A 25,628-nucleotide genomic window follows, 5' to 3' on the forward strand; every position below is an offset into this window, starting at 1 on the left:
ACATTTAGGGAAGAGCTAACTCCTATCCTTTTCAAACTATTCCAAAAACTTCAATAAGAAGGAAAACTCCCAAACTCTTTCTATGAGGTCAGTATCATTCTAATTTCAAAACCAGGTAAAGATACAACAAAGAAAGAAAACTATAAGCCAATATCACTGATGAACATAGATGCTAAAATCCTCAACAGAATAACAGCAAACCAGATCCAGCAACACATTAAAAATACCATACACCATGATCAAGTGGGATTCATCCCAGGGCTGCAAGGATGGTATAGTATTTGCAAAGCAATAAACATAATACACCACATAGAAAAAATGAAAGACAAAAAAAACACATCATCATATCAATAGATACTGAAAAAGTATTTATTGATAAAGTACAGCAGCCATTTATGATAAAAACACTCAGCAAAGTGGGAAAAGAGGGAGCATACATCAACATAATAAAGGCCATAGATGAGGAACCTGCCGCCAGCATCATACTCAACAAGCAAAAGCTAAAAGCATTCCCCCTAACAGCAGGAACAAGATAAGTGTGTCTGCTTTCACCACTTTTATTCAACACAGTATTGCAAGCTCTAGCCATAGCAACCAGACAAGAAAAAGAAATAAAAGGCATCCAAACTGGAAAGAAGGAAGTAAAACTGTCATTATTTGCAGATGACATGAGAGTATACATAAAAAAACCATAGAGACTCCACCAAAAAGCTACTCAATTAAGTGAATTTGGCAAAATAGTGGGATACAAAGTCAATATTCAGTAACTGAAGGCATTTTTGTACACCAATAATGAAACATGAGAAATAGAAAGTAGGGGGAAAAATCCCATTTACTATAGTAACGAGAAAAATAAAGTACCTAGTAATAAATTGAACCAAGGAGGTAAAAAGACCTGTACTCGGAAATCTAGAGAACACTGAAGAAAGAAATTAAGGAAGATATAAATAAACGGAAGCATGTACCGTGTCCATGGATTGAAAGAATTAACATCATTAAAATGTCCATACTACCCAAAGCAATCTATAGATTCAACTCAATCCCTAATAAAATACCAATGACATATTTCACAGACTTAGAACAAGTATCCCAAAAATTTATATGGAACCAAAAATGAACAGCCTCAGCAATCTTGAGAAAGAAGAACAATGTAAGAGGGATCATAATACCTGATATAAAACTATATTACAAGGACACTGTAATCAAGACAGTACAGTACTGGCATAAGAACAGACACATAGATCAATGGAACAGAATAGACAGCCCAGAAATACATCATGTCTCTGGTCAACTGATATTTGACAAAGGAGGCAGGAGCATAAAATGGAGTAAAAATAGCCTCTTCCACAAACGGTGTTGGGAGAACTGAAATGGTTCCTGAAAAAATATGAAACTAGACCACCAACTTACCCCATACACTACAATAAGCTCAAAATGGATAAAAGACTTAAACATAAGCCATGACACCATAGAACTCCTAGAGAAAAATATAGGCAGTAAAATTTCAGATATCCCACACAGCAATATTTTTGCCAATAAATCCTCTAAAGCAAGGGAAATAAAGGAAAGAATAAATAGGACTACATCAAATTAAAAAGCTTCTGCGCGGTTAAAGAAAACATCATTAAAATGAAAAGGGAACCAAACATATGGGAAAACATATTTGCCAATGATACCTCAGACAAGGGTTTGATCTCCAAAATATATAAAGAACTCATATGACTCAACACCAGGAAGAAAAACAATCCAATTAAAAAGTGGGCAAAGGCCCTGAACAGACACTTCTCCAAGGAGGGCATACAGGGGCCCATAGCCGTCAGAGAGATGCAATTAAAACCACAACGAGATATCACCTCACATGGTCAGAATGGCCATCATCAACAAATCAACAAAGAAGTTCTCACGAGGATGTGGAGAAAAGGGAACCCTAGTGCACTATTGGTGGGAGTGCAGACTGGTGTAGCCACTGTTGAAAACAGTATGGAATTTCCTCAAAAAACTCAAAATGGAACTGCTTTTTGATCTAGCAATTCCACTGCTGGGATTATTCCCTAAGAATCCTGAAACACCAATTCAAAAGAACCTATGCACCCCTATGTTCATAGCAGTGCTATTTACAATAACCAAGTGCTGGAAACAGCTTAAGTCCCTACCAGTAAATTAGTGGTTCAAAAAACTGGTACATTTACACAATGGAATACTGTGCAGCAGAAAGAAAGAAGGAACTCCTACCTTTTGTGACAGCATAGATGGAACTGGAGAGCATTATGCTTAGTGAAATAAGCCAGGCAGAAAAAGACAAACACCATATGATCTCACCTATAAGAGGAACCTAATGAATAAAACAAACAAACGAGCAAAACAGAACCAGAGGCATGGAAACAAGGAACATATTGACAGCGACCAGAGGGAAGGGGACACAGGGAAAAGGGGGAAAAGAAGGGGAAGGGTCTACCCAAGGAATAGAGATAAATGACCCATGGACATGGACAATAGGGTCGGGATTGACTGTGGGAGGGGGGCGTGTGCAGGGCAGGAGAGCAACGGGGGGAAATTGGGACAACTGTACTAGAACAATAAAAAAGAAAAAGAAGGAAAAAAAGGACAATGATTCTACATAACTTTAAAAAAGACAGTCTTAGAATAACTGATCTTTTAAATAAGCATTTACTGTCCATCGTTTCCCCAAACATGTTAACAGTGTATGTTAAATGGTAAATGAGAAAGGCACTGGCAACAACAACAAAAAAGCATGCTAAAAATAAAACCGATTAGCGTACTAAAACAAAGAAGTCTAAAATCAAACACACATTTTTGGTTAAAACTGAAATGCGAACACACTCAAAGTTTCAAAGACGCTTCTGACCATCATGTCATTAACTTACCGGAAGAGGCATATACTTTCTTACTATCTGAAGAGAATGTGGATGCTGCAATCCTTCCATTTATTTTCATGCTACTAATCAATTCTTTAGTCTGAAAGAATAATAAATATTAGCTATCAAATTGTTTTAGGAGGTGCACAGAAGAATCACACTGTGTAGGGTAGAAACAACCTAGTTCTCCATTTTGTAGCCCCTACTCGACATTGTTTTTCCCTATACTCCAAAGTTTTCCACGAACTGCCCACAGCTTCTCCCCAAATGCCACTGTGCTCCTCTACTTGAGATGCAGATTTAAGGATACCATGACTTATGGTTCAAGACCATCCCTGCACTAATGTCTTATCCTAGAAAAACAAGCAACAACTAATAATGCTTCACCTTCATTGACAGCAAATGAAAATATCCAGCAACACCATTTATGAGCAAGAAGGACCCATCTGGGGAGACTTCAAAGCTCCTTACTATCTTCTCTTTCAAACCTGAGAAAGGAAAATGAAATCAAATCAAGATTAATATGGTTTTCAATAATGATATCTTTCTGACCTTTGAAAATATCTAAGTGGCTCAAATTAAACAAAACTGAGGCTCAGATACTGAATAAGTCTCAGCCAATGCATTGAGTATGACCCAAATATGAAGGTCACTACAGCGCTTAGCAAACTTTCTTTTTTTTGGTCTTGGTTAACATTCATCATTTTAAGTGCAGGCCAGAGACTCAGCTTTTTAAACAGTAAACCTATCAACTAATTTTCCAAATGTAAGCAGTAATAACCATAATTAACTAAAAGGATAAATTATACTGCTATCACAAATTTCACTACCAGAAGAAAAATACACTGACATTAGAGAGAGGCAAAAACGTAATAACATATAGAAACTAGTTGCTGGCCACCTACTAAACATCCCATGATGAACTGGGAGTCTAATCTTTAACTTGTGGATACAAAAAAAAAAAAAAAAAAAAACAAGCTGTCTGTGTATTCAAGAGTAGATTAGCTTTCCAAGATGTGACTCATGTAACCAAGTCACATGAGCTAGGTATATAAACCAGAGTCACTCTTACTTATTTAGAAAAGGACATGCCCCTGTTCCGTGCCTAAAAGGTTCATACTGACTATATAGGAGGCTCCTGATACTGGGTTGCTTAGAAAGCCAAGTTACTCTTTAGAAGTTGCCTAGTAGAAAGGATACATAAAGAAAGTGCATAACTGGTCACCTCCAGAGAACACAAGTAGGTAGCCAGGAAAATGAAGAAGAGACTTCTCACTACCCACCCATTTCTATGTATTGGATTTTTGCACCATGTGAACAGACTGCCTACTCAAAAAAAAAAAAAAATTTTTTTTTTTAATTTATATTGCTAAGTTAAAATCCTGATCAGAGATAAGGAATTAAGAAAAACCTAGTGAAGAACCCTTATTCCCCTACCGGAAAATGCTGGTTAAGCCTCCTACAAACCATCTCTATCCTATTAACAGTCTTTGTCTAGATGGTTCACACTGCTACAAACTGGGCCTTCCATTCCAATCTTGCCCCTAGAGGTGACACCCTAGGTTCCTTGACTGAAATCAACCCAGACACATTATTTGTAATCACTGGGTTATTTCTGCTGATGACCAGTCTCCTTCACAACGACTCTACTCCTATTAAGAAATTTCCTTAAGAATTGCCAAACCCTGGGCAAACTGTACTGATTGCAGCATACAGAAGCAGCTCCAAATATAAGAAGAGTATCACTGTGTGATGAAGCAGGGAAGAGAGGCCAGCGGTCACACAGTGTGAGGCTACAGCTAGACACCGGCAGACCTAACCCTAATGGCACAGTATCAGGTAGTGGGAATGGGAGAGAAGACTTGTTCACCTTGAAGCCTACAACTGGGCACGACTGTGGCCGTGGAGGAATACATACTACACAGGTATCAACACAGTTAACAGTGAATGAAGTTCCCTCATATTGTGCAGGACCACGATGAACACAGACCCACTGTGGCAGCAACAAAGACGAAGTGCCACAGGATTCACGAGAGTCAGTTCACTGGTGTCTCTGCCTGCAGGTGGCTGGAAGATTTGTGCTTTTGGTCTGAGTAAGCCTGTTGTCTAAGGGCAATTCAGGAGAGGGGTGGTCTTCAAGAAGGAAATAGAATTTTCAACAAATAAGGACAGGTAGTTGCTTTAGCAATTAATTGGAAAAATGAGAAAGGTAAGTGTATTTTCATCCAAAGTTTACAGTGTAACAGTTATAGGTACTTATATAGCATTTTGCTTTAACCTTACAAAAAATAGTCATAATAAACGCTAGTATTGGTATAATTGCTCCTTACAAATGCTGGACCTTTCAAAATAGGAGTCAGATAACATTTATAATATGGCCTAAGGAAAGAAGATACAATGCTTTAAAGATGTCAAATACAAACCTTTTAAAGATTTGTCAATAAGATTTTTAGGTCAACTGCTGACAATTGATGAGAAAAGAAATGGCCAATTTAATTAGATTAGAGCCAAATTCCACAGTACAGTAAGTGGATTTGTGGTAGGCAGACAGATGAGACCAGACCACCAACGATAGGTTAGGTACAGAAGGTCACCAGGGCAGAAAGCCCTGGGTGCCTAGCAACGGGCAAAACTGGGAAAACAAGGACCTTGCCCCCCAGGTAACCATTCCTCCTCCCCTACCATATTGCCAGTCATGCAGTTTAGACTCCCTGACCTTTCACATTGCTAGTCAGGTGACTCAGACCCCCTCCTGACATGCCACCAGTCATGCATGCAGTAGACCCCCTTGAAGAAGGAACAAGGGGCCAAAGAATGGCCTCATTCACCTTCCAAGTGGGCCCTTGCACAACCACTCCCTTAAGCATTAACACCCAGAGATAACATAGAGGCTTCAGTTTCATTTCAGCTCCAGGACCAGAAAAGCAGCAAAACCAGACAATCAACCCATGGCTGACATCAGGACCAGCTGCACTGAGTAATGACCCCGTCCTGGTGCTGACCAATCACTGGAGACCATGACCCTGAAAGGCCACACCCAGAAATCTGATGAATATTCTATTCAGATCCTCCCCTGAGACATCCAAATAAATACCATCAAGATGGAGGACCCAGTGGGGCTCTCTCTCTCAGGGAGCATGCCAAGCCTTTCCCTGCTCCCTCCTCTTCTCTCCAAGCCCATTCGTGACCTCTACCTTTCTCCTAAGCTCCAAGGGCCCTTCTTTTGCCTCTGTAACTTGGTTCCTGAGCTCATTCCTTGTACAGCTCACTTCTTCTGCCTCTCAGTCTTTCTAAATAAACTTTCTCTTATAGTTTGAGTCTTGGCTCCGAATTCTTTCTTAGCCAGAACTCAAGTACCAAGGTTGCTGATCAAGGTCTAGTTCGATTCCACTGGTATAACATGTGGTGCCATTTTCGCTGTCAACAGATTGCTACCAACCAATAGATAGATTATATGTTATTATTAGCAATGGCATCAGTTAACATTTACTGAGCATTTACCATGTGGCAGGTGCTAAGTTAGGAGCTTTAAAATATCTTTTTTAATATTTATGTCCCTCTAAGTTTATAAGAAGAGAAAACTAAGGCTCAGAAATTACCTTATCATAATGTCTGTAATCAAAATGGTGGCTATCTGACCAACTAGTTTCATTCCCAAATGGTCAAACTTCAGACTTTGAACTAGTAACCTGGAGTTCTTAATCTTTTTTGTGCCATTCACCCTGTGGCAATTTGATGAAGCCTCTGGTCCCCTTGTTAAAATGACAGTTGTTCAAATCATTCATAACTGAAAGAAATGCTAAATTTCAGTTAGAGGTTAGTGAAAATAAAGATGTAATATTTTTCCCATTCAACTTCACAGGACCCTTAATTTTACCCAGAGAATTTTGAGAGTCCTTGGATCCCACAATATGAACCCAAGATTATGAAACCCAACCATTAATGAACAAATGTACCATGTGTGTTGATTCTGTAGTCTTCATTTTTCAAATCTACAAACATATAAGGTTTCCATATCCTAACTAGTAAGCAATTTCCCCCCTTATTCAAATGTCCTTGAGTTACTTATAGTTTCATAATGATGAGGCCCAGAATAATGTTCAACAGCATAACACTACAAAAATAATTTATCGTTACTATTATTACCATCATCATCATTATTACCAAGCTATGCTTATTGAGGAAAGTGAAGGGAAAACATTGAGAGGAAAAGACAAATGATGTGTCTTAGAAGCCAACACTGGATACACAATCCTGCATACCTGCAGATCCAGGGTAAACGTCACTAACTATAGCTTGGCCAACCTCTGGTTTGCTTTTCCCAAGAGGATGCAAGGAATAACCAAAGCCCATTGCTTCTGATTAGTGGAATATGTAATAATAGTAACTACTATACAGTGTTTTCTATTTCAATATGGGGAGATGGTTTTCAGGATTTTCAACTCAAATAAGTTTCATGGACCAGTAGCATCAGCATCACCTGAGAGCTTGTTAAAAATGCAGAATCAGTCCCCACCCCAGACCCTCTGAGTCAGAATCTGCATTTTAACAAAAACATCTGAGATCTTGTTCCCTGGCACATGTCAACAGTTTGGCTCAAATAAACCCTGACAAAAATTCTCTTAAAAAAAAAAAATCCCATGGGGAGGAAAATAAGTGGCACTAAATACTATTAAATAAACTCAGCTGCGGGCTGGGGAGTGGGGGTGGGGCAGTAGGGGTGATGATCGGCTATGTGTTCAACAGAAACCTTACCTCTCACTTGATGTACAGGAATTAACTTTCCCGCCAACATATCATAGACATAAAGCACCTTGCTATGGGTACTTGTGGCTAAAACCTCTTCTCCATTAGCACTAAAACGAGCCTTAAAGATCGGAAACTTTTCCAAATAGATGCTCTGAATTTTAGGATTTGTTTTTCCATCTACCTATAAGGAAGCACAAAACATTCCATTATTTCCATTGACCTTGCATCCTGGTAGTAAACACTTTTCACTATGAGTCTTCATTTAAAAATGGATACTTGAGTCCTGACTGGTATGGCTCAGTGGATTGAGCGCCAGCCTGAGAACCAGAAGGTCACAGGTTTGATTCCCAGTCAGGGCACATGCCTGGGTTGCGGGCCAGGTCCCCAGTTGGAGGCATGGAAACACATTGATGTTTCTCTCCCTCTCTTTCTCCCTCCCTCCCCCTCTCTCTGAAAAAGTAAATAAAATCTTTTTAAAATGCATACCTGAAATAGTGACACAGAGTTATCTAGTGCAGCGACCATCACCACCTGTGCACGAGGATGGAACTGCACAGACGAGATTCGAGCAGTAGTAGGACGTTCAGCATTAGCATGTTGGCAGTGCTTCATCTATGGAAAAATAAAGCTGGAATCTTATCAATTCAAATGGGTTAACGTTTTCTTTAGAACATAAAGGAAAAACATTACAAAGTTGTTTATTTGCAAAAGAAAACCCAGTAAAATGGTACTGCTACCAACTAGTCATTTTACTGTATAATAATCAACTTTCACCATCTTTCAAATAAGATTAAATTATTAAGATCTTGGAACCCCAGGATATAGTTATTTCCCCAAGAAACAGCCTATTTGGGTCAGGAGACTTTGACTTCCAAGGAAATTTTACTTAAAACTCCTACTTTCACATCTCTACATTTGTGGCACAAAATAAGAGGCACTATGTGGTTGGCCCCATGGTTCTATGATTAGCACGAATTGCTTATGTTCTCCAGGGTACATGGTTATTAGTTTAAAGAAATGACAATCTCATGCATCATTTGAACTATTTTCTGTTATTTCTTTGTTTTTATAGGGCTTTTCCTCTGCATTAAAAATTCAATTATATAAAAAACAAAGTATTCTATGTATGCTTTGTTAGTAACCACTGAAGTTAAATTTTTATGGTAACTACATTTTAAATGAAGGTGGATTCACTCTATGAGGAGCTCAATGAATTGTCTTCTTCAAGTGGAGGAAGACAGAATCACTTTGTCTACTAGTAATTTACCATAAAAGGGTCCCCTTCCCCATCTAAATGCACATGCCACCATTTTGTAATGGGGAAAAAATATCCATATCAGAGACAGGAATGTTCATTTGACAGATATTTAACTGAAGTGCTGTGCCAGGTAGGCACTGGATTACTACAATAAATAAGCTAGACACAGTGATAAGTTAGAAAGTAGTTAGTGTTGGCCATGTCAGATAGAAGGGCCAGGAGAAACCTTTCTAGGGTGTCACTTGAGCAGAAAGGTAATAATGAGTTGGCCGTTAGCAGTGCTTATGACAGGCAGAGCAGACAGGTAGAAAGAAGAACAAGAGCAAAGGTTCTGATGCAAGAAAGGACTCGGCTCATTCAAGAAACAGAAAGACCTGCATGGCTTGAGTAGGAAATACAGAGGAAAAGGTCTAAGATGAAGTCTTAGATGTAGGCAGGAGCCAGATCATGAAGGGCAGTGTAGACTATAAGAAATTTAGAAGTTTTCAAAAAGCAATGAAAAGTGACACGACCTGATGCTTTATTTTTAAAATATCCCTCTGGCTCCTATATGAAGAATAGTTTAGGAGGAAGTAAAGTGGAAGTGGGAAGACTAGTCACAAAGCTACTGCAGTAAACAGACAGATGACAGCAGTAGAACTAGGCTGGTGCCAGAAGAAATAAAGAGAAATGCAACAGGAGAAATTAAATAGGATTCCTGAAAGATTCCTGGGGACATAATTTAATTTTATTGATCATTTTTGTAAGGGATAAAAAACCAGCATAAGTATTTACCAAGGCAAAAATGACCACAAACACATTTAATCCCACATATAAAAGGAATCCATACATTAAAAACTGGGAAGCATACTGAATTTTGGAGGTAAGTAGCTGGATAGGACCAACTTCACAGACTCTCACCTTTAAAATTCCTTTAGGAAGAGAAGTTGATGTGGATATGAAATTCCCAGTCCTTTGCAACAAATCATCTTCATCCTCTTCACTTTCATCTAAGTCAAACAAACCCACAGGCTGATCTTTAGAATCAATAACATGGCCATTACCTACTTCAAATATCTAGAGCCGAAACTCCAACTCCCTTTCCTGCCTCCCAACCCCAGCTCCTTTATTTAAGTTGCAATTGGTAAAAGTAAAGCAGCAAAAAAATTTGAAATAGAAGGAAAAGATGACACAGAGCTCAATATATCTGGTTAAAATCAAAGCTTGACTCTGGAGTGAAAGATACACATCCACAGGTAGTAACTAAAACAAGACAAAATGAAGATGAAATAAAGTCAGCATTTAATTTAAAAAGAACTCATAAGTGAGTTCTTTGGCAATAGGGTGAACAGCAGATATAACTTAAAAACTGTCATGAAAAAAAACTAGAACTTTAAGTTGCCTGAAATATCACTGTCAGCAAACTATGTATCAGAACTTCAAAGAAAGCTAATAGGACTGCTTTTCCCCTAGAGATGGCTGATGCTTCCAGTAAAGAAAGCTGAAAAGCTGAGCAGTTTTTAAAACATTCCTGGGGCTAAGAGGGGGTGGGGGGAGGGATAGTACTAAAGGCCCTATAGGTTCTTTGGGGGCTCTGGTAAACCGTCAGGCTTTGGGTTGGGGACACAAAAGGCAACACCTAGGATTAAGGGTGAAATCAAAGAATTATAAGAAAATCTTACAGGAAACTGGAACCCGGCTTTGAATCATCACAATCCCCCACTGGAATAAGCAGCTCCGAGGCTGCTAGTGCCCCTTGCGCAGCCACCCAGCAAAAAATACAGCTGACCCCGGAACATGCAGGTTTGAACTGTGTGGGTAACTAAACCACACAGGTCAATTGAAAAAAGCCCACGTATAAGTGGACCCTCACAGTTTAAACCTACATTGATTGAGGGTCAAGTGTATACAAATCCACTAGAGAAAGATATCATTGTCCTAGGCCTCTAATCAATACTATTTTTCATAAACAATGCCCAGCACTCAGTGAAATACAACCAGGACAAGATAAGGTAACATGACTAAAAACCTAAGGAAAAACACACAATCCTCACAGGAGATCTAGATAATGGAGTTATCAGATATAAACTAAACACGTAATGTTTAATATATTCAGAATAACAAAAGACAAGATTCAGAATTGAGCCAGAGATATTAACACAAAGGATTTTTTTTAATAGTATATCAAAATTAGTTTGAGGATTAGTGATATGGAAAATAGATTAGAAGAAAAATACCCAAACTAAAGTACAGAAAGCAAAAAAGATGAAAAATAAAGAACACAGAATATACTGAAAATAAAAAATTTAATATACACGTAACTGATAAGACTGCAACAAAATCATTTGAAGAGAAAATAGTTACGAATTTCCAAAACTTAAAAAGACATCAAGCCAGATTCAAAAGCACTATAAAGACCAAGTAGAATACAAAGCAAGCTAAAAAAATTGGGCGAGGAGGGAGAAGGGATAAATTAAAACAGCAACAATAAAACCCAAAATATTAAAGAATTACTGTTGATTTTTGAGACAGATGAAGATAGCACTGTAGTTACGTTTAAAGGGGGCGAGTACTCTCTTTCAAAAATACTCAATGAAGTATTTTGAGATAGAAATAACTGTGAAACTGGGTTCTAATCATCACAAGGGGAAGTCAATTTTATCTTTTCTAATTTTACTCTTCTCACTGTAAAATGAAAGAATTAGCCTAGGATAGCCCAGATGGTAGCAGACTGGCTAACTGTGGAGCTAATTCACTTCCTTTTTATCCTGGGCACAAAATCAAACTACATTTCCTGCTGTCCCATGTAGTTAGTATGGCCTCTCATGACTGAGTTCCAGTCAATAAAATGTAGGTGAAAATATCATGATTGATATCACTTCCAGGAGAGGCCAATAAAAACCTCCCTTGGGCAAACCTCTCTCCCTGTCCCTAAAAAGCCAACCGGATGTCAGTATCTTGGGCAACTATGAAAGACCCAGCCTGAAGGTGACAGAACCTCTATGAACTTGAGTCCCTAAAGTAGATGATCACCTTTTCACCACCCCAGGTTTACTCACATTTAAAAAAAAAAACTTTCTGAATTAAGCCACCAGGACCAAGGGAGGTTTTCTGTTTCAACAGCTAGCATAACTAATTACATGGATCTAAAATGGTGTGCTTCAATGAATGCAAAATTCTAAAATGGGTAATAAAATTATATTTCACCCAGGAAGGCAAACTGGTTACCAAGGGGACAGGAATTATGTCATGTAAAAAGAAAGTTAAATGACAGGAATATTTAACACGTTAAGTAAAAAAACAAACAAGAGATTTCTCAAATAAATTAAGTTTTTTTTTTTACATGAAAGAGAAGATTATATATCTTTAAAAGGTAGGACTATAGAGTGTCAGGAGGTAAGTTTCAAAATTAAAAAAATCCTAACAATTTGCTCTTAAAGAAAAGAGAAGGGGAAGAAAGAGTACAACAGTATGAGATGTATTTAAGCAGAGGCTAAATTATCACTTAACAGATATTGTAGAAAAGGTTTTTTGAGTGGATAACGTTAGCCTACCCTAAGATCCCTTCAACCTCTACAAGTATCTGGCTGGAAACCAGGAGGTAAACTTCTATTTAGTAACAGATTGAGCTCTCCAATTGAGTTAGCAGTATACAAAACAGCCAGCTCCTATGGATGGGCTCCCTGTACTTGAATACCATGAGGACTGACAGGGGTGGGAGGAAGGGAGGGAGAGGTGGTGGTAATCAAACAAATTCATCAGGTATCAAGGACGCTAGGGAAGAAGTTCCTGAATTATCTGGGAGAACACATTCTGGACTCCCTAAAGGATTTCAAAGGTCAGTTCCAAGTCTAAAAATTTATAGCTCCAAGCACATAAATCAGATCTTGGCTAAACCACTGACAGTTGTATCTAAACTCAAGGATCTAGAAAGCAGAAAATAGTGCCCTGGCCAGGTTGCTCAGTTGATTGGTGCATTGTCCCACACACCAGAAGCTGTGGGTTCAATCCCTGTTCGGGGCACATACAGGGGGCAACCAATCAATGTTTTTCTCACACACACACACACACATTTTCTCTCTCTCTCAAATCAGTAAAAACATATCGAGTGAGGATTAAAAATAATAGTAATAAAAATAAAAAGCAGAAAATAGGTTACTATACAGCCAAACTTAAAACCTGGCATTGAAAATAAGTTTTTATAAATACTAATCATCGAGCCTGACCTGCCATGTCCTCTTTAGGAAGCTAATCCATTTCCTAGATCAGCTGCCAATATCTTCAGAAGGGAATCTGAATTGAGAAGTAATGGTACTATTCATTTTTCCTTAATCCTATGCCATAATGCAACACAGTTTTGTTGAGGAAAAAAAATCATAAAACCCACCCATTATTGTGCTTTCAGTGGAGAAAATGTTGTTAAGTAAGCCTTCCATTATTGTAAAAGGGTTTCCCTCATAGAAATGCTAGATTTCAAAACCAGACATTAAAAAAAAAAAGAAAGAAAGAAAGAAAGGACATATTTGAAACACCAGGTTTCAATGAGCCTCATGAGAAAGCTCAAATAATAACAAAACAGGAATAGAACTTATTTGCTAACTTAAACAGAGGTATCAATACTCACCATCTGAAGACATTTTCCGCTTACGATTCTCTACCCAGGCAGGTACTCCCCCCATGGCATGCTGGAATCTAAGCAAAAATAGGAAAAATTCGTATGTTAACCATATGTTCACAGAGCTTGATACATTTAAAGACTATAGGTTAGCTCATCCTTGAAAATATGTTATGGATTCTCTTCCAAAGAAGCTATTATGTTTAGGAATAGAAAGTCTACTCGCCCAATATAGTCCCAACATGCTTACTTTGGAAACTTGCATGAACCTCTAACCATCTAAGTAATTCCTGGATACGGGTCACTTGAATGCACAGCTGTTAATTTTTTACATTAAGTTACATGGTTGTCTTTTTTGTTCAGTTCAACACATCCCAGATCTTGGGACTAAGTAAACAAGTCTCTGTGCTTATAAACCAGTGCAGTAGTACAGAGTACATGATGGAACCCATCTGAAAAAAATGACCAGATTGCTAATACAAAACCTACATCATATGTACTTTGACTAAAATGGGAGTTTCCCTCTGAAAAAAAAATAAGTGTTAGGAGAAACACAACAGTTATATTCTGAAGGGCTGGTACCTAGAAGAGTACAAAAAGGTCATTTTAATTGTATTATATAGAAATACAGGCAGGCCCACCAAACTAAGCCCACTAGCCAAAAAAACCCAGAACACTGGACAAAATACATGAAACTGTCTTCAGAAAGTGGACAACAGGCAACATAGGACTGTGGTCCGTGACAGAAGGGAAATAACAAGGAGAGTCCCATCATCACCAGGGTTGTCCCCTGAAGGCATTTTAAAGACCATGGCACGGAGGAGAAAAAGAGCAGACCTGACAGAGGCTGAGACAACTGGAAGTAGAGGAGCAGTGGACTGTAGAAGAGAAAGTGGTCCAGAAATCTGCACAGGTGTCTGCAGACACTTTTGCTGAATACTAAAGCTGTACACTCAAAGCGCGAAAGCTCCATGAGGTCAAAGAACTATGGAGTTGTTAAGCTGCACAATACTAAAGCTCAAACACTCGAGTTCCAACCAGTTAGAGAGAAGATCCTTACTGAACAGGGCATTCGGCAGAGATCCCAGAAAAGGTGTACATTAGTAACAAAACTAACCCAGACTAGAGGAGATTATGCTACTCTAGAACAAAGCTAAAAATAAATCTTGAAAGGATCAAACTGTATCTCCAAGCTAATTAATGGCCTGCCAACACTAAGTTCAACACACAAAAGCAAAAAATACAATCAACACTTAAAAACACACTCCTCAGAACTGAATCAAAATTACTAGACCTGCATAGAAGCAAAACATGACCCATAACCAGAAGAAAAACCAGTCAATAGAAAGACACAGAAATGACAGACAAAATAGAATGAGCACACAAGGACTTTGAAATAGCTAATAAAAAAATTTTTCAAGTATTTAAAGAAATTTAACATAACAAAGGGAAAATAGAAACTGAACAAAAGGAGGTCTCAAGCTGAAAAAAATCTAAAGCTGAAAGCTGAAAACACCTGAAATAAGATTCACTAGATAGACTTAACAGATTCTAAAGACTATATACTTACTATATGTTTCATTTCTATGACACTCTGGAAAAAACAAATCTATAAGGACAGAAAACATCAGTGGTTGTCAGGGGCTAGAGAGATGAGAAGTTGAGGAGAGAGGGAGTGATGGCAATGTCCTATATTTTGATTACTTACCTTAACTGCTGTGATGCTTACATGACTATGTGTTTAACAAAATTCATAAAGATACTTTTAAAAGAGTGAATTTCACTATGAATTATACTTCAATAAACCTACTTTTAAAAAAAGTGATAATGCAATAAACATCTAGGAATTTTTTTAAGGTCAATACAAACAAAAATAAAATACTTTAAAAATATTTTATATACACATATTTCCCAGCTCTGTTCAACTAGAAGAGCCTAGAAGTTATAAAAAAGAGGTGGTTTACCATATACAAATGAACAAGCAAGTAAACAACAGAATCTCTGATTATATTTGGGTGATGGGGTTGTAAGTTTTTTCCAAAAGATTTTTTGTACTTGTAGTCCCTCTTCCCACAAAACACTAAAATTTAATCATTTTTTCCCAAAGCAATGCTCGTACTGTTTCAAAATGGAAATTGTACTACCAAGAAGCTATTACAACCAAAAACTGAGCAAATCAAAGTCAACTAATGGTTATAAATACCTCCCGGTTAAATCATATGAAAAAGGATACTTACTCTTCCTTAAGTCTCTTCTGAAGCTCATCTTTTGAAAGTTTACCTTCACTGGCATTTTTCATCATATCTTTCCGAAAACGATTGTTCACCATGTCAACCCTATGAAAAACAGAACAGCATACTTTAACTTTTAAAGATTCAACATAAATAGTTGTTGCATCTAGTAGTTTGAGAAAACTAATTTAATTGAATATAGGTCAGTCAAAATTTATAAGATGTGGAACATCTCAGACACACATTCTCCATTCTTCCCAACACACAAAGGAGTCTCCAATATTTCAGATAATCCAATCTACCCTGTAAGAGCTAACAGTTCAAATTCATAAAGACTTTAGACACAGCTTAGGCTATTCACCTAAATAAGTTCCAGGTAAAACAAAAAATCAAATATAAGCCCTGGCTGCTGTGGCTCAGTGGATTGAGTGTCGGCCTGCAAGCCAAGTGTCGCTGGTTCGATTCCCAGTCAGGGCACATAACTAGGTTGCACGTCAGGTCCCCAGCTGGGGGCGCGAGTGAGAGGCAACCACACAGTGATGTTTCTCTCCCTCTCTTTCTCCTTACCCCTCTCTCTAAAAATAAATAAACAAATAAATTATTAAAAAAAAATCAAATATATACAAATCAAACCTTAAAATACTATGAAGGGAAAACATATGCAAACATCTGTCTCTCTCTGAAGGACTTTTTACTTTTAATAACAAAAAAAAGGAAAAAAAAGATTAATAGATTTGACTATAAAAAAGTTAAATATTCTGTCAGACCTTAAGAACAAAATTAGCCCTGGCTGGTGTGACTCAGTGGAATGAGCACCGGCCTGCAAACCAAAGGGTCACCGGTTCAATTCCCAGTCAGGGCACACGCCTGGGTTGCGCCAGGTCCCCAGTTGGGGGCACATGAGAGGCAACCACCCATTGATGTTTCTCTCCCTTTCTCCCTCCCTGCCCTTCTCTCTAAAAATAAATAAATAAAGTCTTTAAGTAAATAAATAAACAAACTTATCAAAACTGGTGAATTTTTGTGCAGCCATTTCAACATTAAGATGGAAGAAAATAAATGACATTTTTGGCATATTACGCTTTATTATTTCAAGAAAGGTAAAAATGCAACTGAAACGCAAAAATCTGTATGGTGCATGGAGAAGGTGCTGTGACGGACTGAACATGTCAAAAGTGGTTTCTGAAGTTTTGTGCTGAAGAGTTCTCGCTGGACGATGCTCCACAGTCGGGTAGAGCAGTTGAAGTCGATGGCGATCACATTGAGACATTAATTGAGAAGAATCAACATTATATCACACGGGAGACAGCTGACATACCCAAAACATCCAAATCAATAACGTTATTGGTGAAAATTAAAAATGTGTCTTTTACTTTATAGAAAAAAACCATACAGACTTTGCCCAACCCAATAGTTCCTATCATTAGCTCCATTTTATACACAAGAAAAGGTAGTTCCAAACTTGCACATGGTCAGGTAGGACCTGGCCAAATTAGGAGGCATACTCAGATCTAGACAACACAGAAGAGAAGTGACAGGGAGAGTGGTATACGTGTTAACAGCTTCTACCTCAGTGGCAGGATTATGAATGTGAATGACCTTTTCTCTCCTGTACTGTCCAGTATCTCTCAAATCTTCACATAATCACATATTTGTAAAGAGAACTTTTTTCAAACCTGCAATATAACTTTTAAAGTATCCAGATGGAGAGTGGAAGAAAAATTTGGCAACTTACATTTCCTCATCTTCATCCTCTTCATCCACCCAAACTGGCTTCTTTCGAGGTGGAAAATTATCCTTTGCTTCATTCTCCACTTCGGAGTCACCTGAGTCTTCCTGTACTTGAACCTAGAGAAGACAAAATGCCCTCAAGCACTGAGCTTTTCATACCCCGTGGTGGCACACGTGAAGTGAGATGGCTTGTGGAATGCTTTGCTTTTACAGCCTTCTGATGAAGTAACAGGACAGGATGCTACCACAGCAAATGCTGGAGAAGAACAGAAAATGAGGAAATGAGAGAAGGGTACCACACACTGGACAGATGAGGTGAGATGGAACAGTCAAGGAGAGACCGTCAACAAGGTCAAGGAAAAGACCAAGTAAGACCAGAACAACAAAAGCTAAGCTGGCAGATAAAGAAAGTAGCAGGAAAAATCCCAGCACTACAGAAATTACGGGACCAGAGGCAGACTGGCATCCAAGATAAAATGGTCAAATGTCATAGTTAACTGGTATTTCATATTCTTGGACATACTCTCTCCATTTTTGTCATTCCTGACCCCCTATCGTCTTAAGACATGTTATACTGTACTACCGAGTCTAAATCTAGACCACATAACGTCCCGTGAACTGAGCTTGTGTTTCCCCCAAACCACTAACAGAAATGAACAAATGATTTCCAGGGGCTATTATGGGCCTACGATTCTTCAAAGCCTGACAAGGGGCTGTTACTTTTCCTGACTAGGAAATAGTCACACGGTTCAGCCTTTTCCCAATGGTTCTCTACACACCTACTAGGTTTCTGCAGTTTCTCCCATCAGCACCCAAATGAGTTTCTGGCAATCAATTGATACTTGTTAGGTACATGTTCATTTATCAAACTGCAATTATCAGTGAGGCTTTGCTTGGCCACCTTATGTAAAATTTCACAGGTCTTCTCTACACAAATGCGCTTTCCTTTTTCTCTTCAGCTCTTACTGTGAATTTTACAGTAATACTTTCACTTTTATCTTGCACCTCTGCCACCAGTACAGAAGCTCCAAAAAGGCAGGGATTTTTGTCACTTTTTTTCCAATGCTGTTTCAACTCCAGTGCCTAGAACAATGCCTGGGGCTCCCTATCTTCGCGGGGGGCATATACAATAAAAGGGATGATTATTTTTTAAGTGTGCAAAAATTATAATCACGCAATTTCATTGCCAGGAAAAATATCTGGCACCCAACAGGCTCACAAATATCTGTTGAATAGACGATTACGTGGTCATTCTCAAAGTTGGCGAGTCAATTACTTGGAGAGATGTTAAAACGCTGATACCCACGCCTGGGTCCACGAATTCTGATTCCCCAAACGAAGTGGAATTCCTGAATGACCGCAACGCATTAACGCAGGGGATCGAACGACCACGAAAGAAAAAACACGAAGTTTGAGGATAGTAGGACTGAGCCACGAAAGATGCTCCCGATTACAGCTCACTGTAAACAAACATGTGCGGCGCGCCTGCCGGATACCTAGCACAGCAGCTCCCCCTCAGGGCGGAGAAAGGCGCGGTCTCCGCCCTCTCGAGGCCACTCGGCCCCCCTAGGCGTCCGCGTTCCCCGCTCCCGCCCACCTGGGTGCCCGCCGGCGCAGCAGATCGCCCAGGCTCCGCCTCCGGGTCGCCGCCTACCGCGCGCCCCGCCCGAGCGCGCCCGGTCCGCGCGCCACGGCCTCCCTCACCCGCGGGCCTCGCAAACGCTGCAGGAGCACGTCCTCGTTGTCCTCGACATCACCGAAGACCAGTTCCTCCAGGCACCGTTCCACCGCCGGCTTGTCCTCCTCCAGAGTCAGACGGTGCTGCTGCCTGAGCCGTTTCTCCTCCTCTGCCGCGACTGCGATCGCAGCGGCCGCTGCTCTCGACCCGGCCTGCAGTTTCCGCTGGGATGAATAAGCAGCCTTTCGGGGCGGTCCGCCCGGCCTCGCTCGGGCTATCCTGTCCGGCTTCATTCGGGTCTTCCGGTTCGGCCTTGCTCCGGCTCTCCGGTCAGGTCTCCTTCGGCTTCTCCGTTCCGGCGGCATCGTTGGTTTTGAGAAACGCAGGCGCTCACGTGGACCCTCACTGCGCGTGCGCGGAGGCACGGCGCTCTCCGCTGCTGCTGAGGCCGGAGAGTACTGAACAGAGCCTGCGCAGCCTACAAGCACGTGACCAACACTCTTGCCCTACGTAACGCCCACTCCCCGCACCAACCCCTCCCGGCAGGGGAGTTCCTTCGGCAAGACCAATCTTCCGGGTGGAGGGGGAGGCGTCGTTACTGGAGTGGAAAAATTTTTTCCAACACAACTTAGCAGCTGCAACTGACTGAAAGGAGTACAAGAAAGCCACAGTATAAACTGAGGTGACTGAGTGAAACTTTTACTCTTCCTCCTGACTTTCAGCCACTCTACTCAACACAAGCCCCAACTGCATTCTCCACCCCTTCGTTTTGGTACGGCCCTTGGAGTACGGAGCCTGCAGAGGGTCCCACGCTGGAAGAGAGCGAGGAGGGTATGTAGGGAAGTGGGCCAATCGGGGCGCGGGTCACGGCGCAGGCGCGCTGGGAGGGAGGGCTATGCTAATGTTGTTGATATCCTGGGGCCACCCTACTTAAAGGGGGGGAAATCCGGGGGCTGCCGCAGCCGCCGCCGGTGTGGGCCCAGCCGGGGCACCCCTGTAGTCACCGTAGCCCCGGGGAGAGGCGCCTGCCCCCAGCTCGGGGAGGGGGCGCCGCGGGCCTGGGGAGCACGGACAACCCCTACCCATGAGGCCCTGATGGAAAGCACAAAGGATCTGGTGAGAGCCGAGCGCGGCAGTCGCTTTGTGTGCCAGGTGGGGGGGACTCCTGCTGCTCCCCGACCCCAGGAGCCCCTTCAGCTGTTTGACCCGGCTCCCCGGCCTGCTTCTCCATCCCACGCCCCCTCAACCTCCGGAGCTCCCCTCCCCCTATCGGCCGTTAAACGATTGGGGGTTCCCCTCCCCCCACCCCACCCCCAGCCCCGGACGCGTCGGGGTTCTCGCTACACTCTGCAAACACTTTTTGAAAGAAAAAATGCAGAAGAAAGTTTTCCTCTGTGTCCCGCCCCCACCCCCTTCAGCTCTGGCTGGGGGATGTGAGGGGGAGGCTGGATTTGAGACTTTTCCTTTTTCAGCCGTCTAGGGTGGGAGAGTGGAGTCCTCACTTCCCCTGGGGGGGCATAGTTGTGGTGCTTTGCTGGGCAAGGCTCCTATCCCCTTTGGGGCGAGTGCCGCGAGGCATTTCGCACGTGGAGGTGGAAATATTGAAAGGGGGCGGGGTGGGCACGTGTGGGAGGGAGAGGTGGGAGTGGTGTTTGGGAGGCAGCCGCCGGGACGGCTTGAGTTTCAAGGGGTGCAAAGTCGGTGGGCTTCTGTGACCTTTGCGTTCTCTTTTGTGATATAAGAATCCTAACGTTTCAGAGTCGGGAGAGACATTAGAGGTCACCCAAAGCCGCCGGCCCCTCTGCAGCCTCTGTGACAAGTGGTAGGTAGTCTGGCCTCTGCTTAAACTTAACCCCGCCAGCCCTGAGCGTTCACTGCGGCCCCGGAAAGCCCGTTCCCCCTTCCAGTAGTTGCGACTGTTGCCTGCCCTTCGCAGAGCCTGTAGCCTCATTCATGTCCTTGTGAAGTTGCTCCCTTTTTTACTTCTCAGGTTTTCTCTCACATCCTCCTCACCCACCCACCGCTCCTTGGCCTATATTCTGTGTGCCAGGAAAGAACAGCAGGGAAGCGCAGGGAGGAGGGCTTGAGAGAGTGGGGGCCAGCTGAAAAGAAGGGCTGATAGTGTCCTCCAGGAAGCTCGGGCATGATGGCCTGGGAATCTCGTGGCTCTTTTCTCATTAGTGCATCTTTTTTTGAAGTTAAAAATTTTAGCATCATCTCCAGTTCCCCCGTCTCAAAGCTTGTTGCCTGAATCGCTTTCCCGAAGGATGCTTAAAATTGTGTCTTGGGAATAGTGCTGAAGCTGTTAGAAGCATGTCCTGGTAGTGGGGTGATCAAAACACCCCTTTCCTCCCCATCTTTTGACCTGGGTATTCCTTTCCAGCTGCTCTTCTTTCTCCAGCCCCTCCTACACCAGTGTTTTCATTTTTTTCTGTGTGGGTCTTTTTTGTTTGTTATTGTTTTTAACAGCTTTTTTATGAGATCTGAGACTTTTACAACACTTTAGTATTTGCTTAAAGTTTGCATTGTTTTTCATGCCTTACATTATTAGTATGCTCCAGTATTTAGCACTTGGTAGTGGAGAGTTCAGTTTCTACTGTTGTCTGTCACTTAGCGTTTTTCTAAGTTCTTCATTTGATGAGCTATACTGCCACCAAAAGTAGTTCTGTTGGCATAAGAATCTTGAAGGCACATGATTTCCTTTTCCTAATATGGTAAAGTGGGAGTCAAGACATAACAGATAAAATGTAGAAGTAATGAATCTTGTCAAGAAGCCAGAGAATAAATTTCATTTTATACTCCCAGTCCCCTGTTTAAAATGTTAGAGCACAGACATATTTTCTCTCCCCCTTTTATGGCTTAGACATTGTTGCTCTGCTCTAGTGTGCTTAGATTGTATGTTTCTTAGTTTGTTTACCTCACTACCAAAGAGTGTTTAGAAAGAAAATAGCTGTCTTTTTGCACCACCTCCTCTGAATAACAAATTGCTTCTATTTATATAGAACCACATCTCAGGCTTCTGGATGCCTTGCAAATTATGGTAAAAATGTCTTAAGTACTGGTATATAAGTATCTGATTTGGGTCATGTTTTTTACCATTTAAGTTTTAATTTTACACAAACTTTGACACAATATTTCCTCTAAATTTAGTCCTTGGACTTGAACATGGCAACGGATACTGGATACTAAAAAGTTAATAGAGCTGTATACCTGTGTCTTTAAAGTTTTAAATACTGGAAGATGGAGCTCCAAGTTATTTCCTGCTTGCTTTAAACATGAACTGTCATGACTTAAGTTGACTGACTTTGGAGACATTTGCATTCTAAACATACTAGACAGGAACAACTGGTTTTATTTTAAAGAAGACATTGCTGTGGTTTTTTATGGCTGGCTACACATTAACCTAATTAATGTCTGAACCTTCCTGGATGTTCAGGTCCTTCTAGTCCTTCAGTTACATTGAAGCTGTTTCAAAGTGTGACAGAGTAGCCAACAGCTACAATTGTAGCTTAGAAGTGAAAATGATGCATTAAGGTATAGTAAAGGTATAAATACTGTCAACCACAAGCACTCAGTGGTTTTGAGTGACCACATTCTAAAATTAGACAAGTCACTGTTCTTTTGGTTGCTCCTTGTTTCTCAATTTTTCATCTCTAAAATGGTTGCTAAATAAGATTTAATTGTTTCACACTTAATAATTTTAAGGTAAGCCAGTTGAAATGTATCATTAGTTTCAGGATTTAAAATCCAAGAAAGATAAAAACCATCAGGACAATAGAAGAGGAAGGACTTAAAATAGTTAAAACAAGCTAAGATATACCCTGTAACACCAGGATATTCTTAATTTTGTCCAAAATTACTTTTAAATTTACGCAGATTGCAGCTTGGTTTAGATTTAATCATGATTTTTTTTTTAATGAACCTTGTTAAGATTTTTTTTTCCCCACACATTTAGAATTTTTCTTTGCTGGAACCCACAAGAACAGGTGGAAAGAAAATTATTCTATTTAAATAAACTGAATTAGAGGTGGGATGAAGTGACATAATAAGAGAGGCATTGGCAGAGTAGGTTAGTTTCACTTCTGCCACTAACTAGCTTCATGGCACTCACTGGACAAAATTCTGTGCCTTAGTTTTCTCATCCTCACAGCTGAAGGGTTGGTCTAGCATCAGCATTATCCAATAGGACTTTCTACAGCAATGGAAATACCCTATATCTGTGGCATTCTATATGGTAGTCACTTGCCACACGTGGCTATTGAGCACTTCAGACGTAGTTAATGAGACTGAAGAACCAAATTTTTTATTTTATTGATGTAATCAGTGTAAATTTAAGTAACCACGTGTCTACCATATTGGACATAGAAATATGCAACAGTATTTTCTGAACTCAGCTGGTCACTCAGCTAGTCAATAGAATCACCTCTTAAAGAGTTCTTGTAAAAAGACAAAACCTTTCTCCTGGAGCAGTAGGTCTGTAGTGGGGTCTGGGAATCTCTGTTTTTGATACATGTCCCAGAAAACTTTTTATCACATTCTTTAAGGAAAAATCTTTAGAAGAATTTCTGAGCTCCCTTCTAGTTCTCACTTTAGTATTGATAACTTAGCATAATAGAAATAAGCTCTGGAGAGAGCTGGCACACTGGCTTGGCTCTAGCTCTGCCCCTCCTGACCTGTGATCTTAGGCAAGCTGCCTAAATTTCTTTGAGTATCAGCCCTTCCTTCCTGCCTCCCAAGGTTTCCATAAACCTCCAGTCAGATGTGATGACCACTGTATAAGAAAACGTAAGCTGCTACAAATGCTAATTTAAATGTTATCTTCCCAGGATCCCTTTCTCTTTTTCCCTTTTCACTGTGTTATCCAATTCCTACTTCATTCTTAATAGAACTGTTTGTATACAGTAGTCCTTAATTAATATTTAATAGTAATTTCTTGTCCTCTCTACTACTTGCCCATAGTTTGCAGTCTAGTCATAGGATATGTTAAGCCTAGCACTTTTTTGTATTTCTGGTGCTTAGCATAATGACTTGTATATATTGTTCAGTAAGTATTAGATAATACCACCTATTACTTGAATTTTAGACTTCAAAACTTTATTTTATAACCCTATTTTAATTGTTTCATTATTAATATCCATAGTTATTACTGCTCAGTGATTATATATCTTTTGAGCAACTAGATCCAAATATATTTTTAAATGGTAAACACCAAGAGAAATACCATCATTTTACATTAATATGATGCCAAATTATCTGTTTAACCTGTCTTTGCTCTACTAACATTAATAAATGACATTGATTGTTCAAACTACAGTTGCATTATAGCTGTAGTATGTTTTCTGTTATTTGGGTAGACTTGCTAGCTAACTAGGCTATTGTGTTTCAGGCTTAATTTGACATGCTCATCTTATTTTTAATAGCTTTTCAGGTTCATACTTAAGGATTCATAGCTTTCTCCTGAAGAACTGAAAGCCCATTCATGTGAATTATTTATTTTATCATACATCCTTCCTGTGTGGTAAGTGGTGTTTTCCTTATTTAGCAGAGAGGGAAACTAAGACCCAAGTAATTGTTATATTCAAATTCATATAAGTAGTGGAACCAGAAGCCAAAAAGATAGAAATTTGCATTTCTTATAAATTAAAGAATAACTTCCTTTTGCTCACTGTTACTTTAAATCTTGAATATAGTTATGTAATATATTGTCTTCTCTTACTCCCTGGGTATTTTTCAGTTTGTCTAGATAGGTTATTCAGGATATTATTGTTTTCCATTTCCTTCTGATTGTGTCATTGACCTGAGTTTATTCTTTCTTTCACATTGAACTTGTGGGAAACAAAACCCCAGTAATCCCAAATCCTTAACATTTATTTTCCTCCTAATAATCTTAGAAAGAGCAAAGGCATATCTATATAATGGCAGTGAATTGTATCACTACTGGACTGTGCTTTCCGTCCTGTGATGGAATGAAGAGACCAGTAAGAGCCAAAATAGCTCTTCAGTGCCTACTGAGTCTGGTCATCATAGTGTATTTGTTAATTTTTATTTCGAATTGTGTAAGTTCACAACTTTCAAATTTAAGAATTTTGAAAACTTATATTTTGTGACTAAATATAAACCTTTGAAAATTATGTGTGTCACCCTATAGGTTTGGATAATGGAGAATTGTTAACTTTTGATGAGTTTATTCATATCAAAATTACACTGTTACTACTTGGCCACATATTTATATGTGTTAGCATTTATTTGTGTATAATTTTTTACTATCTTTTAATCCTTACCCAAGAACATGCTTTTAAAAACATATATTTTATTGTTTGTGCTATTACAGTGGTGTGAATTTTTCCCCTTTGCCCTCCCTACCAGCCCCCCCACTCCAACAGTCACTCCCCACATTGTTGTCCACGTCCGTGAGTCATGCATGTATCTTCTTTGACGAAAATCCCTTTCCCTTCTCTTAACCAGTCCCAGCCTCCCCTTCCCCTCTTGCAGCTCGTAGTCTGTTCCATGT

General features: G+C 40.1%; 2 protein-coding genes across 4 annotated transcripts in view; one reads left to right on the forward strand and one right to left on the reverse strand.

The window, feature by feature from the left end:
- UTP18 (UTP18 small subunit processome component) overlaps positions 1-19,581 on the reverse strand; it is a 37,444-nt gene extending 17,863 nt beyond the window's left edge. Inside the window, exons 1-9 of the mRNA XM_090257691.1 lie at positions 19,144-19,581; positions 17,444-17,556; positions 15,715-15,813; positions 13,487-13,554; positions 9,784-9,872; positions 8,112-8,237; positions 7,632-7,806; positions 3,264-3,364; positions 2,886-2,976 (exon numbers count right to left, since the gene is read on the reverse strand). Of these exons, the coding sequence (XP_090113817.1) occupies positions 2,886-2,976; positions 3,264-3,364; positions 7,632-7,806; positions 8,112-8,237; positions 9,784-9,872; positions 13,487-13,554; positions 15,715-15,813; positions 17,444-17,556; positions 19,144-19,482 (1,201 nt within the window). The 5' untranslated portion in view covers positions 19,483-19,581. The remainder of the gene's footprint in view (positions 1-2,885; positions 2,977-3,263; positions 3,365-7,631; positions 7,807-8,111; positions 8,238-9,783; positions 9,873-13,486; positions 13,555-15,714; positions 15,814-17,443; positions 17,557-19,143) is intronic.
- MBTD1 (mbt domain containing 1) overlaps positions 19,138-25,628 on the forward strand; it is a 61,255-nt gene continuing 54,764 nt past the window's right edge. For 2 of the 3 annotated variants that reach the window (XM_090257687.1, XM_090257689.1), the window contains exons 1-3: positions 20,011-20,233; positions 20,876-20,939; positions 24,538-24,635. The gene's annotated coding sequence lies outside the window, so the exon portion shown is untranslated. Of the gene's footprint in view, positions 19,949-20,010; positions 20,234-20,875; positions 20,940-24,537; positions 24,636-25,628 lie in introns of those variants that run through there. The other variant, XM_090257688.1, reaches the window with a different exon arrangement.

Source organism: Furipterus horrens, unplaced genomic scaffold, assembly GCF_987537825.1.
Source record: "Furipterus horrens unplaced genomic scaffold, mFurHor1.1.pri manual_scaffold_11, whole genome shotgun sequence".
NCBI classification, from domain to species: Eukaryota; Metazoa; Chordata; class Mammalia; order Chiroptera; family Furipteridae; genus Furipterus; species Furipterus horrens.